This window comes from Corella eumyota, chromosome 6 (assembly GCF_963082875.1).
Source record: "Corella eumyota chromosome 6, kaCorEumy4.1, whole genome shotgun sequence".
NCBI classification, from domain to species: domain Eukaryota; kingdom Metazoa; phylum Chordata; class Ascidiacea; order Phlebobranchia; family Corellidae; genus Corella; species Corella eumyota.
Window position 1 is genome coordinate 10878049 of NC_137495.1, and position 14851 is coordinate 10892899.

General features: G+C 37.8%; 1 protein-coding gene across 1 annotated transcript; it reads left to right on the forward strand.

Annotated features, from left to right (window-relative positions):
* Positions 1 to 13396: 13396 nt before the first annotated feature.
* On the forward strand, positions 13397 to 14585 carry LOC145755837 (uncharacterized). Its single transcript, XM_082572076.1, has 5 exons — positions 13397 to 13584; positions 13681 to 13825; positions 13924 to 14047; positions 14128 to 14329; positions 14437 to 14585. The coding sequence occupies exons 1-4, from the start codon at positions 13397 to 13399 to the stop codon at positions 14139 to 14141; spliced, it is 471 nt and encodes a 156-aa protein (XP_082428202.1). The 3' UTR covers positions 14142 to 14329; positions 14437 to 14585.
* Positions 14586 to 14851: the final 266 nt, after the last annotated feature.

Genomic DNA, 14851 nt, shown 5'->3' on the forward strand with positions numbered 1-14851 from the left:
CCGCGTTAAAGGGTCCACAGTGAGGATAGCCCGGTATGGTCCAACCTCCTAACTCTCCTGTTACTTTATGCCTCTTCTCTGGTGGTGGCATTCTTATATATGATCATTTTTCTGTTTACCGGCCTGGCTTCACTTCTTTCCCGTAGAATTTAGTAGCGCCAGTCGGTCGTTTCGCCCACGTCTGACTCTCTATAGTACATACCTAAACCCTAGTATGTACTATAGAGAGTCAGTGTTGAGTGTCAGTGACGTCACAGAGCGCCGAGCGGCGCAAAGCGCCGCACTAAAGTTCGGCTAGCTCTGTGACGTCACGTCAGACGGGGGTGTGTCAGTGTTGTGTTGATGACGTCATTTTTTTTATTTTGATGACGTCATTTTTTGGCGCTTCTTTTGTCGCGCTTTTCCACTTTTAGGACATACTAGGGTTTAGGTATGTCATTGGCTGACTGGCTTGCCTTATTCTTCTAAGTATTTAGTGAGGCCAGTCATTTTGTTTAACATTTTTTTATTATTTCTAAAAGCACGAGTAAATTTAACACAACACTAACAAGAAAGAACATTGAATTAATTATAAGGCTGTACAACAGCAAGTCCTTTTTTCCCCGCTCTTCCTCATAGGGAGGTGGCAGGCTCTCCCTGTCCATTAGGGATCTCAGGTATGATCCAGTCGTTGAAGTCCTCTATCGGTAGTGTCTCGATCCAACACATGCACTGCCCGTCTTGGTCTTTGTGTATTTCGCACCCTTGTATGTGTTTGGCTGGCTCGTCTTTTTCTTCTATTGGTTTTGTCGCGCCAGTGTCGTTTTTGGGCTTTTTGGTCAAAAATTCAATTAGCTCTTCTTCGTCCGATGAAATATCAATTGGCGGTCTTTTTCTTTTTGGTGAGCGTTTGCCTTCGTTGTCTGATTCTACCTCGCTCTCTGACTCGCTCTCTGAGTCTGTTTCCAATCCTTTGTTGAAGGCCATGATATAGTTGGCAGTTTCAACTAGGCATTCTGCCAGTGGTTGTTCTTCGTTTAATGATTTTTCGATTTCGTTAGCAAGTGTACACACTATTTCATCCGAGATGGCTGTGGATAGTTTTAATTTTTTTTCCGGGACATTGATCTTGGCCTCCGGCCCCCACTCCGCCTCGGTGAAGCGCCTTTTGATGGGGTTCAGGTCTCCCATCCCCGCCAGACGCTTCACCGGCTCCCGTACATTCGTTGTAATAAAGGCGCATGTCGCCGAGTTGTCCTGTCGATCACCATGGACTTTTGCTGACCACGAATTGTGGTACATGAACTTGACAGCGCTGGTCAGTTGGTCGTTATTGAAGAAGCTCGCTCCGGCATCGTCGATTTTCATCATTTTATGCCGGAGACGGAGCGACATCTGGCCAACCCCAGCGCTGTCGTTCGTCAAGGTGGAGGCATATTCAGTGGGGAAGAGCAACGCGCCAAGCAGCGTCTTCCCCTTACCGGCTGCTCCGTGCAGCATAAAATGCTGACTGAGCCTTATGCCGTCCTCGTTTGGGTCGCGTATCTCAAGCGCGGCCCCAACGAGTCCGACTTTCAGGTCAAACCTTGAAAGTCGGCTGCCATTTGACTTGATGTTTGTTGCGTTGTCTAAGATGTTGTTGATTATTTTCGACCCGCTTTCAGCTGTCCATGGAGATGATTGTTTGGGCATTTTCCCGAAGGCCTTGTTCATCCTAGATTCACCTTCCCCCCACGTCATCATTCCATACGCTCGCTTTACGAACGTTTCGGGGAAGGTGAAATCTTCTCTAAACAAGGCCTGCTTGAAGGCATTCACGGACGGCTTGCTCTGAAATTCTTTTGCGATCTTTTTTGCCGTGTTTTCGTACCCGCGAATGCCTTTGCCCTTTGAATTGTTTGTTAACTCCTTGCGGAGGATGTCTGGCATTGCATCGTTGTTGACCTTGTACATATATTTGATCCAGGCATCTAAGATTTTGACGGGACCAACCCAACTGATGGCCATGCCAAGAGACGTAAGTGTGTCCAGGACCGTCTTCTTCCGTATGGCCGGAGTGAGCCCCTCCGCTTTCTTCCGCCAAAGCAGACCATGGTGGTGTGGGCTCACTCCGCTCGTCCCCCCTTCTTGTGGACCGACAACAATCGTGCAGTTGGGGGTCTGATATACTCCTTCCGAGCCATTGGTCGTGGTGAAACACCACTTGCGGGCTCGGAAGGAGTTCGTCGCCTCGATGTTGGCTCCATTTTCCCCATATTGTAAGAAGTTCTCGTCTTGTTGCAGCTTTTTTTGTGTCATCTTCTACTTTTGTGTTTCCAGGGTCGCTCTTCCAAAAATTTGTGATGATATTATCGATTAATCCTACTCTTATATTGCCTGTTGCCATTGCCTTTTTTCTAAACGAACTAAATTAGAATCTATTCTTATTGGCTTATAACCACACCCCTTTTTTCTTTCATTTTTTATTGGTTTAAACAAAAAAATAACGAACCGAAACGAAACGACACTGGCGCTACAAAATATTATATAAAAAAAGGCGCGCCAGTGTCAACGATGAAATCCAAACTCTATCTCTACCGTTGTTATATACGGTATCGACATTATGTTGTCATTTTTGCCGGGTATTGCTGTATACTTCGATGTTATGAGGTTTTTTTTAATAGTGTCTGTATAGACATGCATCTGGGTAACCATAGCTTTTGATATAGGTGCTGTCATGTCTGAGATATCGAACCATCCTGTTCCTGGTTTGGCGCTTATTGTTGTGCTCAGAGTTGGTCCCGTGGCTTCTTCATTTATCCCTGTTGCATGGTTGTCTTTTTGAAGTAACATTATTGGTACGTCGTTGAAGTCGTCCCCTATTTCGAAGCGTTTCATACTCTGATTTGTTATCAGTGGTTCTTCGTCGCAATTTGTTACATAGTGTGTCGATGTAGTTTGGTGGCCTATGTCGAATGAACGGCGGTACAACATGGAATCCGAGTCCCAGGCCACGTCCAGGAACACTCTCGGCTTTATCGCCCCGTCTGCTGTGATTCGGTTCATGGCTGTGATTGGCCACATGTTCATGTTCCAGTTTTTTACTCGATATAAGTCGTACCCTGCCATGTCCGCCTTTACTGAGTCGGTTGTTCCTGTTAGTTTATGCCGTATGCTTCCTCCTGGCGTATAGAATCTCCAGCGGTTTCCAGTGTGTGCCGCGTTGTGGTTTTCCCCTATTAGCATTTGTCTCGTTTGCACCGCACTACTGACTATACATTGCTGTACAGTAGTTGGGACTATTTGTCCGTTGTCTGTATTTGTGTGGCTCCACCAGGGGGTCCATGGTGCTCTTGTCGTTTCGGCATCACTGCCTGTCCGGTTTCCTTCGAATAGCATCACACCCTTTCTTCTTCCATACACTGTAATGTTTCTGTACATTTTTGGTGCTCTTATAATTGATGTGAATTGTCCCGGGTGTGCTGCCCCCCCCCGGTATTTTCCGTTGCTGCCACTTTGTTAGCTGGCTCGTCTTCCGTAGAGTCTGCCTCTATTCCTCTTTTCATTATATTTCTAAAAGCTTTTGCGTCCGGTTCGAGTAACTGTCTTAGTCCGTTTGCATCCAATCCCACAGATTCGGCGTCCTTTTCGTATCTCTCCTTTCTTTTTCGGTTAATCGTTTTCTTTGCACCCCACGATAAGCCTGTCTCTCTCTTTTTTGCAATTGTCGGAGCAAATATAGATTTTGCCCGAAAGACAGTACGAGCAACAGTGCTAGCAACGCCAGGGATATTAGCTGTATTACGTATAAATTTCTCGTCTGCTGGATTGTAATTCCAATAAGCTCTGTTGCCCAACTCTGTATATTCTCTGTCGTGTTCTCTGCATGCGTCATCCAACTCGCTATTTGAACTGCCAGCCGCGTTGAATGGTCCACAGTGAGGATAGCCCGGTATGGTCCAACCTCCTAACTCTCCTGTTACTTTATGCCTCTTCTCTGGTGGTGGCATTCTTATATATGATCATTTTTCTGTTTACCGGCCTGGCTTCACTTCTTTCCCGTAGAATTTAGTAGCGCCAGTCGGTCGTTTCGCCCACGTCTGACTCTCTATAGTACATACCTAAACCCTAGTATGTACTATAGAGAGTCAGTGTTGAGTGTCAGTGACGTCACAGAGCTAGCCACAGCACCTTCTATTGAGTTGCACTACCAAACTTTATATTTTGCCGTTTTTCGCAAATCCTGCGAAGCCATTCTTGCACGATATTCGTTTTTCGATATAACGACAATAAATCATATTGAAGAGGTTCTAACAACAAAAAATCTTAAATCTTTAGCCACAATAACCGCAGTTGATGCCGTTGGTAAAATGTACGGGAGTGACATCGATCTGCAAGATTTTTTTGCTGAGTAAAATATTGTGGTTGATAAAGTTAGAGAGTTGCAATTGTGTTTTCAAGAACATAAGTCTCTCACTACATTCTTGCCAAATTTATCTGTTATTTTAAAAATTTACCTAACTTTGCCCTGTACTACTTGTGAAGCTGAGCGCAGATTTAGTGTACTAAGGAGGATAAAGTCTTACTTGCGTGCCACAATGTCCCAACAACGTCTTAATTATAGTATGATTCTTCATGTCCACGAAGCTGAGTCAATAAATATAAAAATGGACTCCCTTGTAAACGAATGGATTGACCGTGCATCCGTTCGCATCAACACGTTCGCGAGGTCATAAAAATCATGTATTTTTGCAAATATTTGTGTTAATACTGTTTAAACTTGTGTTTAAAAATAAAATTAGTTATTTTTACAATAAATTGAATTATAGAGAAGTGTATGCAACTCGTTTTCTTTTATTAAAATAATGTTTTTACTACAAGTATTTTCGTTACGTAAGTTTTATAAATGTTAGGCAACGCTTTACGGGGAATCCCCGGAAATTACTTTTCGGAAAACCGCCACCCCGTACGAAAATAAAACCCGGCGCCTATGGATATATGTAAATAAAGAAATGCACTACACATTATTTATTTAAGAATATTAAATAGATAAAGTATTAAGCTTTTAATAATAATTAGACTTAACAGCAGGGCTTTACCCTTTCTTGCAAATAATGAAGAAACAGAACAATTTATTTATACAGTGCTCTATGAGTAAGTACTAACAGCAACCACACAAAACATTTGTTTAGGAATTTATTAAAAACTACATGCATGAACAAATACTGGGTTATAACTAAGGAGGAGGGGGGGAGGGAATTAAAGTATACAAATAAAAGGGTTCGGGGAAAAGATTATGTGGAGGGGGCTTATTGGTCTAACCGAATTTATACTATTTGAAGTTCGGGGGGTAGAAGTACGAGGCATGCCTTGTTGGTGGAGGCCCACCACTGTCGCTGCCTCCTTAACCAATGGCTCCTCCTCGTCCTCAGACACAATTATAGGGTCTCTAGGAAAAAGGGAGACCCTCGAAACTGGCCAAAGAGGCTCCCTAGCCTGTAACCTCTCCGATCTTTAGGAAAGGATGGAGCTGGCACCAGGCTAGCACTTGTTCTTTCTCTGTAAAATATTTACAAGAAAAGTTTAAATGTCTTAAACAGTCAATGAGTACATCACTGTAATCAGAAAAAACATTTTTAAAATCTTTTAGATGTGTTACATAATAATTTTTATTTAACGTTACCTTGATGCAAGTATGGTATGCGCTACCATTTTTCTGGTAAATGATCTTTCAAAAGGTTGGTTAAATAAATATCTGTTTCTAGCTCAAAGATAATTTTTCGGTCGCATCACCTTTAAGAAGTTATGCGTTAAAAGTATAGAACATTTTATACAGTATTTAATTTTTTTTATTCTATATATTTATTTTACGAACTGATGGTAAAAAGCATAAGTTAACCGGCAGTTTGGTAAACCGGTTATTGCGTCAAAAAAGTTTTTGGTTGGACCTGCGGGGTTTCTTATAAATTTAATTTGTTTTGCTTGGTCCGTTGCTATTTGCGCAGTGTAACCTAGTTTAGAAAATTTCTTCCGTTTCGTTGTTTTTTGACAAAAAACTCCTACACACGAAAGTACACGTTTATATGGACAATGTTTTTCTTTAGTTGACTATCTGGTTTTGACTATCTGGTTTCATAGTTTAACGTCAGATTAGGTTTTAATTTCCCTATTATCAATATAAGGGTTCTTTTGCCGCACGCAGTTAATTAGTTGACTATCTGGTTTCATAGTTTAACGTCAGATTAGGTTTTAATTTCCCTATTATCAATATAAGGGTTCTTTTGCCGCACGCAGTTAATAATAGCTCCGTTTACTTGCTGTTCAAGCGAAAGTTGCGCGGGCGTTACAATAAATTCTAATAACGGTGGCCAAACATTCAAATCTCTTTTACATGAACACCTTACATTTGAACAACCCTAAACCTTTAAACCTCTATCTGAACCCATAACACTTTAACTAACCACTTGCATAATCAAAAGATAATTCCATTAACACAAATAATTTAAACCTTTTTTTAAAAGGTTAGTTAATATTTTAAAAAGGTAGTTTGCAAAATTAAATCTTTAAATTGAAAAACATAACGTTAAATTGTCCGTTGCCTACTCCCTATGCTTGTTCTCGGTGAAAGTCACAAATCAATACTCTACAGTCTTTCGATAAATAAAAAATATTAACAACTTAATTGTTATTTATGCTTTTTAAATAATATAATGTTTTTTTAGGCTAATATATACAACACCTTTAAAAATGGCCTCAATTGCAAGAATTTCAGCATCGCACTTATCTGTCATAAAATATAAGGGATTCCAATTGGGACACCATTTTCGCAAGACTTTAAGTGCCTCTTCAATATCATCAGCAGTTTCATTTTGTATAATAAAGGACCCAACAACTTGATAGTTAACGTTGGTCTTTACACAAAAAAAAGGGGGAAGGGCATATTTTGATGTTTTGTAGGTAGCATCTAAAAGACACATCTCTTGCCCATACCTTTCAAGCAAACGTTTTTGCCAAGCAAATTGATGTACAAATAAAAGTGATTGCCTACACTTAATAAAAGGAATTTCATCCCATTCGCTTTCTTGTTCTTTTACATTGTTTGCTTTTCCTGCCACATATGGTCGATACAAAACATTGTCATCAGTTTTTTTTGGCGCTTCTTTTGTCGCGCTTTTCCACTTTTAGCACATACAGGGTTAAGACATGTCCTTGGCTTGGCTGGCTTCTCTTCTTCTTCTTTCCTTTTTGTCGCGCCATTTTGGCTTGTCTTTTTATTTAACTTTTTTATAAGTGCCAGTCAATTTTTGGTTTAATTTTTTTTTATTAATTCAAATAGTATTACACATCAATCAAAAACAAACACATAAATAAAATACAGTTCAATATTATGCTGTAGAATACAACATTTTTATATCTATCCTCATTGTTGTATGGAGGTGGACGGCTCTCCCTGTCCATTGGGAATTGCTGGTATCACTCAATCGTCAAAGAATTCGGGTATTTCCAGTGTATCTATAAAGCACATACACTGCGCGTCTTGCCCTTCATGTATTTTACACCCTCCTTGGCTGGCTGGCTCGTCTTTTTTTTCTCCTTCTTTTGGCGTGTCAGTTTTCGACTTTTTGATGTTGAGGAACTCGATTAGTTCCTCCTCGTCGCTTGATATCTCGTCTGGTATTGGTCTTTTTCTTTTCGGGGATCGTTGCGATTCTCCCTCACTTTCACTCTCGCTCTCTGATTCGTCGCTGCTTTCTAGCCCTTTGTTGAAGGCCATGATGTAATTTGCTGTCTCTGTCAGACAGGCGGCCAATGGTTGCTCTTGGTTTAAACTTTGTTCAACTTCTCCCGCCAATTTACACACAATCTCGTCACTGATTGCGGTTGACAACTTCAATTTTTTTGCTGGTACTTTTAGTTCATGTTCTGCGTCCCACTCCGCCTCAGTGAAGCGCCTTTTTATGGGGTTCAGGTCGCCCATTCCCGCCAGACGCTTCACTGGTTCTCGTACATTCGTTGTTATAAAAGCGCAGGTAGCCGCGTTGTCCTGGCGGTCCCCATGGACCTTGGCGCTCCATGCGTTATGATACAAGAATTTAACAGCGCTGGTCAGTTGGTCGTTGTTAAAGAAGCTCGCTCCGGCATCGTCTATTTTCATCATTTTATGCTTCAGCCGAAGCGACATTTGACCAACCCCAGCGCTGTCATTAGTCAAGGTGGAGGCATATTCGGTCGGGTAAAGTAATGCTCCAAGCAAGGTCTTACCCTTCCCGGCTGCTCCGTGCAGCATAAAATGCTGACTGAGTCTGATGCCGTCCTCGTTTGGGTCGCGTATCTCAAGCGTGGCCCCAACGAGTCCGACTTTCAGGTCAAACCTTGAAAGTCGGTAGCCATTTGACTTTATATTCTTCGCATTTGATAGTATGTTGTTAACTATTTCGGCCCCGCTCTCTGCTGTCCATGGCTCTGACTGCATTGGCATCTTGGCGAAGGCCTTGTTCATTTTAGACTCCCCCTTCCCCCACGTCATCATACCGTAGGCACGCTTTACGAACGTCTCGGGGAAGGTGAAGTCCTCCCTGAACAAGGCCTGCTTGAAGGCATTCACCGAGGGCTTGCTGTCGAAGTTCTCGGCCACTCTTTTTGCCGTGGTCTCGTACCCACGTATGCCCTTTCCTTTGGTATTGTTTGACATCTCTTTTCTTAATATGTCGGGCATGGCGTCGGTGTTGCTTTTGTACATGTACTTGATAGTTTTCTATTTACAAATGCATAATAAAAGCTGTTTTTTAAATCCTTGATGCATGGATAAAATCTTTGATTTGATCTTTAAATAAATCATGTCTAACATAAAGAGCAATTGCTTTTTTAAGTTCATGGACACTGCTAACACCTTCGTCAACAAGTTTTCCTATTTCAGCAATTATTCGCTTATCCACTGCCTGCTGATATCCAGCTTTACAATAATTTAATATTATTTTTTATTTTATAGAGGTATTTAAATATATAACAATTTTTTTTTTAAATAACCTTTCCAGTTACATGACCAACATGTAAGTGGCTTGGTGGAAATTCTAGATTTTATAGATGATGGTGAGTTGCTCAGTTCATACTTTAAACTTTTGGATACTCGGTTTTTAAGTTGTTTCAATTCTTTTTTGCACTCATAAAAATTAATCTTGAAAATGTAATTTGTTATTAGAATGTTGCAATTGTGTTTTAGGCAGTAGTTAAAATGTTAAAATAAACCTTGTATGTTGGAAAAAGTTTCATTTTGGTAATGCTAATGTTAGCAGGACAATTTGTTTTTTTTTGATCCTTGTAAGCACATGTATGTTCTAGGTACCACATGATCAATAAGCTATTATTAAGTAATTTTCAGTTTGACCTATCTTTAGCAAAATCATTATTAATATAATTTAAGTGGTTTACCTCTGGTATAACTTTACTCTTAGCTTTCAAGCTATTGCTACGGTCTTTGCCATGTTGACATTCCATATTAAAACTTACAATAAATCTGTATGGTACAAAATCCTTGTTCCATAAAATTTGCTTACTTTTACTCTTGTGGACTTGACGCTGTACCAACTTGGTCAAGGTGGAGGTTTCAAATTTAGTAATTGTGGCCTTAACCTGTTTTTTAATAACAAAAAGATAATACAGTTTTTTTTTTTAAATTAAAAAACAAAAATATTTTAGCTGTACCACAGTCAGCATACTCGAAGGCGATTTTACTTCTGAAGTGTTCATTTCCTTCTGTTGCCCCTACCTTTCTTGTTCCTGCAATATTCTGAAAAAAAACTATATATACGGTTAGTAGAAACCTACTTGACTTCCTTAACTACTTTAAAAAACTTTATATAAAAGTAAAGGCTACACAATTTTCAAATAAGTTCAAAAGAATCAATATATTAAATATGGTAAAACGGTTTTAGTATAGAATTATATAAAAATAAATAATAATAAATAGTTCTGAAAAGAACTGTTTTTGGTAGAAATAGTCTTAAAGAACTATAACCGGTTAATGTTTAAAAAACGCAATCAGCAATCTACTACAGTAGTATTCTCTAAAAAATTAACAAAAATGCCGTTAGTTAATTTTAACTACCAATAAAAAAAGACTACTTAAATGTCACACAATCTATCTATTAAAAATTTTATAACTGAATAATTCTTTAGATTTACGCGGTAAAAACTTCCATTGTTATTTTTGTGTTACGGAACAGAGATTACTGTTACGCAACAGAGAATACCAACAGCCAATCACGTACGATATTTTGGTCAGGTTGATTAAGCCAGACACTCGCAATTGTCGCGCTTGTCTTAGTTTCGGTAAAACGGGGATATTTTTAAATTGGCACAAACTTTTGTCAGGCCCTTGCTTTAAATAGTTGGAAAGCATTTTACTTTTGCTCGGCCTTAAGATTCTTAAAACTGGATCGATGAATAAAAGATCTGCCAAAAAAGACACACCATCGGTACGAACTGGCATATTTGCATTATTTGGACTAAAAAAAGCTAACTGGTCTTTAAATTTATTTTGACTGTTACGAACAAGTTCGTTAACAGAATTTTAATAAAGCAATAGGTTATTTTTACTATAAATCGTGTATTTAAAAAAATGGCGTCACCAAGTGATGTTCAATGTATTTATCATTTGCTGTAAATCACGCTGTTGTTACCACAAATAACAATTTTTTTTATGATATTTTACGCTTGACATTATTACTTATCGATCAAAAAAGATTTGTTAACTCGTGATGTTAAGCTAAATAACGCGAGTGCGAATATATTGCAAACAATTTAGGGTAGACATTGTTCACGTTGTCCTTATGGCTAGATCCGCCACTTATCTGGACTAAGACAACCTGTTGCAAGCGGTCATCTGCAATTTGAGAGAACTACCGCTTAAATTTTATTTTTTTTAATTATGTGCAATGAACCGTGTCTTACGTCACTAAGCGATCATTTTAACGGTATTAGTCTCGCAAAATTCGCCTATGTAAATAGGGTGAATATGATGATAACCAACTATCGGTAGATTGATGAAGAATGTTTATATTGTTTTAGTATTTATAGCAAAACCAAGAGCCAATAAAAGTTCGTTCGTTGTAAAGCCTTTGGCCTTCTACGTACAGGTTACGTGGCTAATTCTCGATTTTAGAGTGCAAACTTGTGAAAAGTTTGTTGTCGTCCACATAATCACCATGATTTTTTGTTTTTATAAGCATGGTGTCGTTTACGCAATCGTGAATATGCATGAGGAAACGGCATTGATGTTGCAGAACTGGCTGCAAACATATGAAATATTCCAGTCCATGCCCCAAACAAACATTGCCTGTATAAAGGTATTAGAAACTACCCTTCCAATCTTTAATGAAGTCTTCGAACTTTGAATGACTTTCATCATAAATACTGCGGTTACTTAAAATTTCTATTGCTTTCATTAATCTCAAATACAGATGATGTTTTTCTGTAAAAAATAATTGGTGGGAAAAACTTCTAAAAAAGCAATTACCATCTCCACAAATTTTTACTGGTGTATATTTTTTTAAAGTTTGAGGTTCAAATTTTTTTTAACAAATCAATATATACTTCATCTTTTTTAAATTTTTATTACTGGTAGAAAACACAATTTTGTGTGAATAAAGAAGATTTTTTCCTGCCATGCTATCACCTTGGATAAACCATATTTTTCACTATCTACAAATTTTTTAATTCTATTAAGAGCAGATTTGAAGTTGTATAAATTTTCATTGAACACATTAGTAGATCTTGACAGGTTTTCATTCGAAATTTTAGCACACATATAGCCCGTTTCCATGTCCACTTTTTTCTGGGCTTTGGACTAATTTAGTTCAAAAATATCATGACTCGGCGAAAAAACGGGCTTTTTTGGCCCTGCTAAAGAGGTGGTCTAATTCGAAAAAGCCCGGGCTTTTCACCGGTCTTCGATTACGCGATCGCTTAGGCTAGTGAGCGCATACGTGATTTTGTTAGTTTAAGCGATATTTTGTTGATAAAATGCAAACAAATGGATAAAATTAAGATGTAGAATGAAATTTAAATAGTTTTTGGTTAGTAAATAAAAACAAATACGAGTTTAATCAGTTTTAAAACGGCAGTTAAGCTGTCTGACCGACGGACACTCTGAAACATGCCAAACAACATAAACCGTTATTTTATCTTATAATTGCCGTATTAATTGGTTAACTGTCAATTTAAATGTGTAATCTTAAAAAAAATCACCTACAAATATCTGTCAGACAGTAAAATTTCCAAATTGGATGGTTTGAATTTTACAGACTGCCAAGTAAAAACAAAGCATTATTAGGTTTGTGTAAATTCATTAATAGGCATCACTAAAGAACCAAAATCGGTGTTGTTTAATGCACCTATTAAAGACTTGTTGCTAAACAACCTATTAGAGTCGCACAAATTTTCAAGAAAGACATAATTCCGAATCAACATTGGTTTTTCTTTTAAACTTCTGCAAAATGAATCCACCTATATACTCCAAAATATACCGATCATCCAAAGTGACAACATTAATTTGATTGTTTTCTTTACAACTTTCGGACTTAAAGAATTAAAATAAAATTTATTAAATAGTTTTCCAGACAGGTTTAAGGCATCTTTTCTTGATAGAAGTGAACTAAAGAGGTTGGGGATGATTGATATTCCATCAAAACTAAATTTAGAAAAAATCGCTGATACAAAAGAATAAAAAGTTGAAACATAGTAATTAGTCGCAGTTAATGTTAGGCAATTGCTAGGTGCTCCAATTTCATTCCACCATAATTTAATATCATCGGCTGTCCAAATCCCTTTTTGTTTAGTACAGGCTGGCAAAGCTATATTTTCAGAACAGGCCGGTAAGACTGGTCTCGTTTGCCCACTGTCAGCCTCTGTAAATAATGAAAGTTGCCCTAATGTCTCAACATCCACACAAACAGATACTACGTCACTCTTCAAGTCAATAAAATTGGCCATATTTTATAAAATGTATTAATAACTTACCAAAATCTATAAAAAATACGAACTTTTATAAGATTTTGTATTAGCGGCGCCAAATGTTTTTGTACTTCACTGAAGCGTGACCAGGAAGATATGAAAATGAGCAAAACGAGAGAGTTGCGTATCATTGGGCCGATTTAGTGGTGAAGCAAAAATAAGTTATTTTTACGACAGTTTTCGATTTATTAGTTCAGTTTTTATTTTAAGGCCCCCCTGGTGTGATGCTGCTGATTTTATATATTTTAGGCGACAGACAGGCAGTTGCCTACCATTAAATTTTATGAGGCCAGCTGTTTATAATTACAGGGTGTAATTATAAAGCTTATAAAACACTGTAGTTTGTATCAAGTTTTTAGACAGTGCAGAAAGTCAGTGTTATTACATATTATTATTATTTGTTTACTATTTCTTATTTATCTTAATAATGGAGAACCAAAGGAAACGAAAAGCTCCTGCTCAGTGGAGTTTTGGAATTGTTGATAATATGCTCGACATCATGATTGAACAAAATGTTTTGTCGGTGATAGATGGAAGGGGAAAGGGAAATGATCAGATTTTTAGGGATATTGCAAGTTTGGTAAAATCAAACTTTCCATCCTTTGTACATTCAAGGTAGGTTATCACCTTATGTCTAATCATGTGTTTAAAGTTACAAGTACTAAGATTTTTATTGATAAAATTCTAACTAGTGTAAAATAACACATTAAGTAATAATTGCCGTGGTAAGTGGAAGAACTTAAAAAGGCAATATTACAGAAATAAGACCGAGCTTAGCAAATCTGGGGCTGCTGGCAAAAACCAAAGCTGGGTTCATTTCGATAAAATGGACAATTTGTTAAAATCAAGGCCAATGGTAAGCTATTTATAAAAATGGTTATGTGTTGTTTTTAAACTGATTTGTTGTAGTTTTTAGTTAAATATGTATAAAATTGCAACTTTAATGTTTTATAGGCAATCATGGATACCTGCGTCGAGGATGATGCATTTGAATTATCAAGAGAAGGGCCACCCCAAGTATTTTCTGAACAGCTTTTGTTGGATTTTACAACTGAAGCTGACGAACTACAACATGGAGGTATAGAAAATGTTTAAACAATTTAATTTTTTATTAAAATCACTTCACATACCATTAATTGCTATTTTTGTTTACTTTAGGAATTGTTTGCTGAACAAACTTTGGATGTGCCAGAGCCCTCAACTTCTGAAAAAGCAGGGCCCTCGACTTCTGGCATGCCGGGGCCCTCAACCCCTTAAATGGCAGGGCTCTCGACTTCTAGCATACCAGGGCCCTCAAGCTCTGAAAGGGCCGGTCCCTTAACTTCTGGTGCACCAGAACGAAGAAAAAGTCATAAAAAAAGTAAGTCAAATTTGATATAAATTTTTTTTAAACTGTTTTTGTGTACAGTTATGTGCCCTATTAAAACTACAGCATAAGTAAATTTTTAAAACTTAATTTATTTACAGAGGCTACTGCAGACCCTGATATTGCAAAGCTTGTAAGGGGATTACACGAGGAGGAACGAATGACCGGGAGCTCACCAGGGAGGAGGGAAGAATGAATCGAGAAGTTTTAAATAACATTCTTGGAACATTGCAAAGATTTTTTAGACAATAGCTGATTTTTATATTATCCATTATTAATCCATTTTTTTAAGTTTTTTGTTGCTTTGTTTGTGTTATTTTGTATATTTTTTTTCGAATCACAATTTTTAATTTTGCGTTTTTATCACACTTACATTTTTTTAAATAATTTATTTTAACTGTTTAATACGAATTATCTCAGCAAAAATTTGATTGGCGTAACAGAAGATTTTTTGTAATGTATTTAAGAAGTGCATTACGGCATGCTTAACCTTCAACTGTTTTCAACTGCAATTCC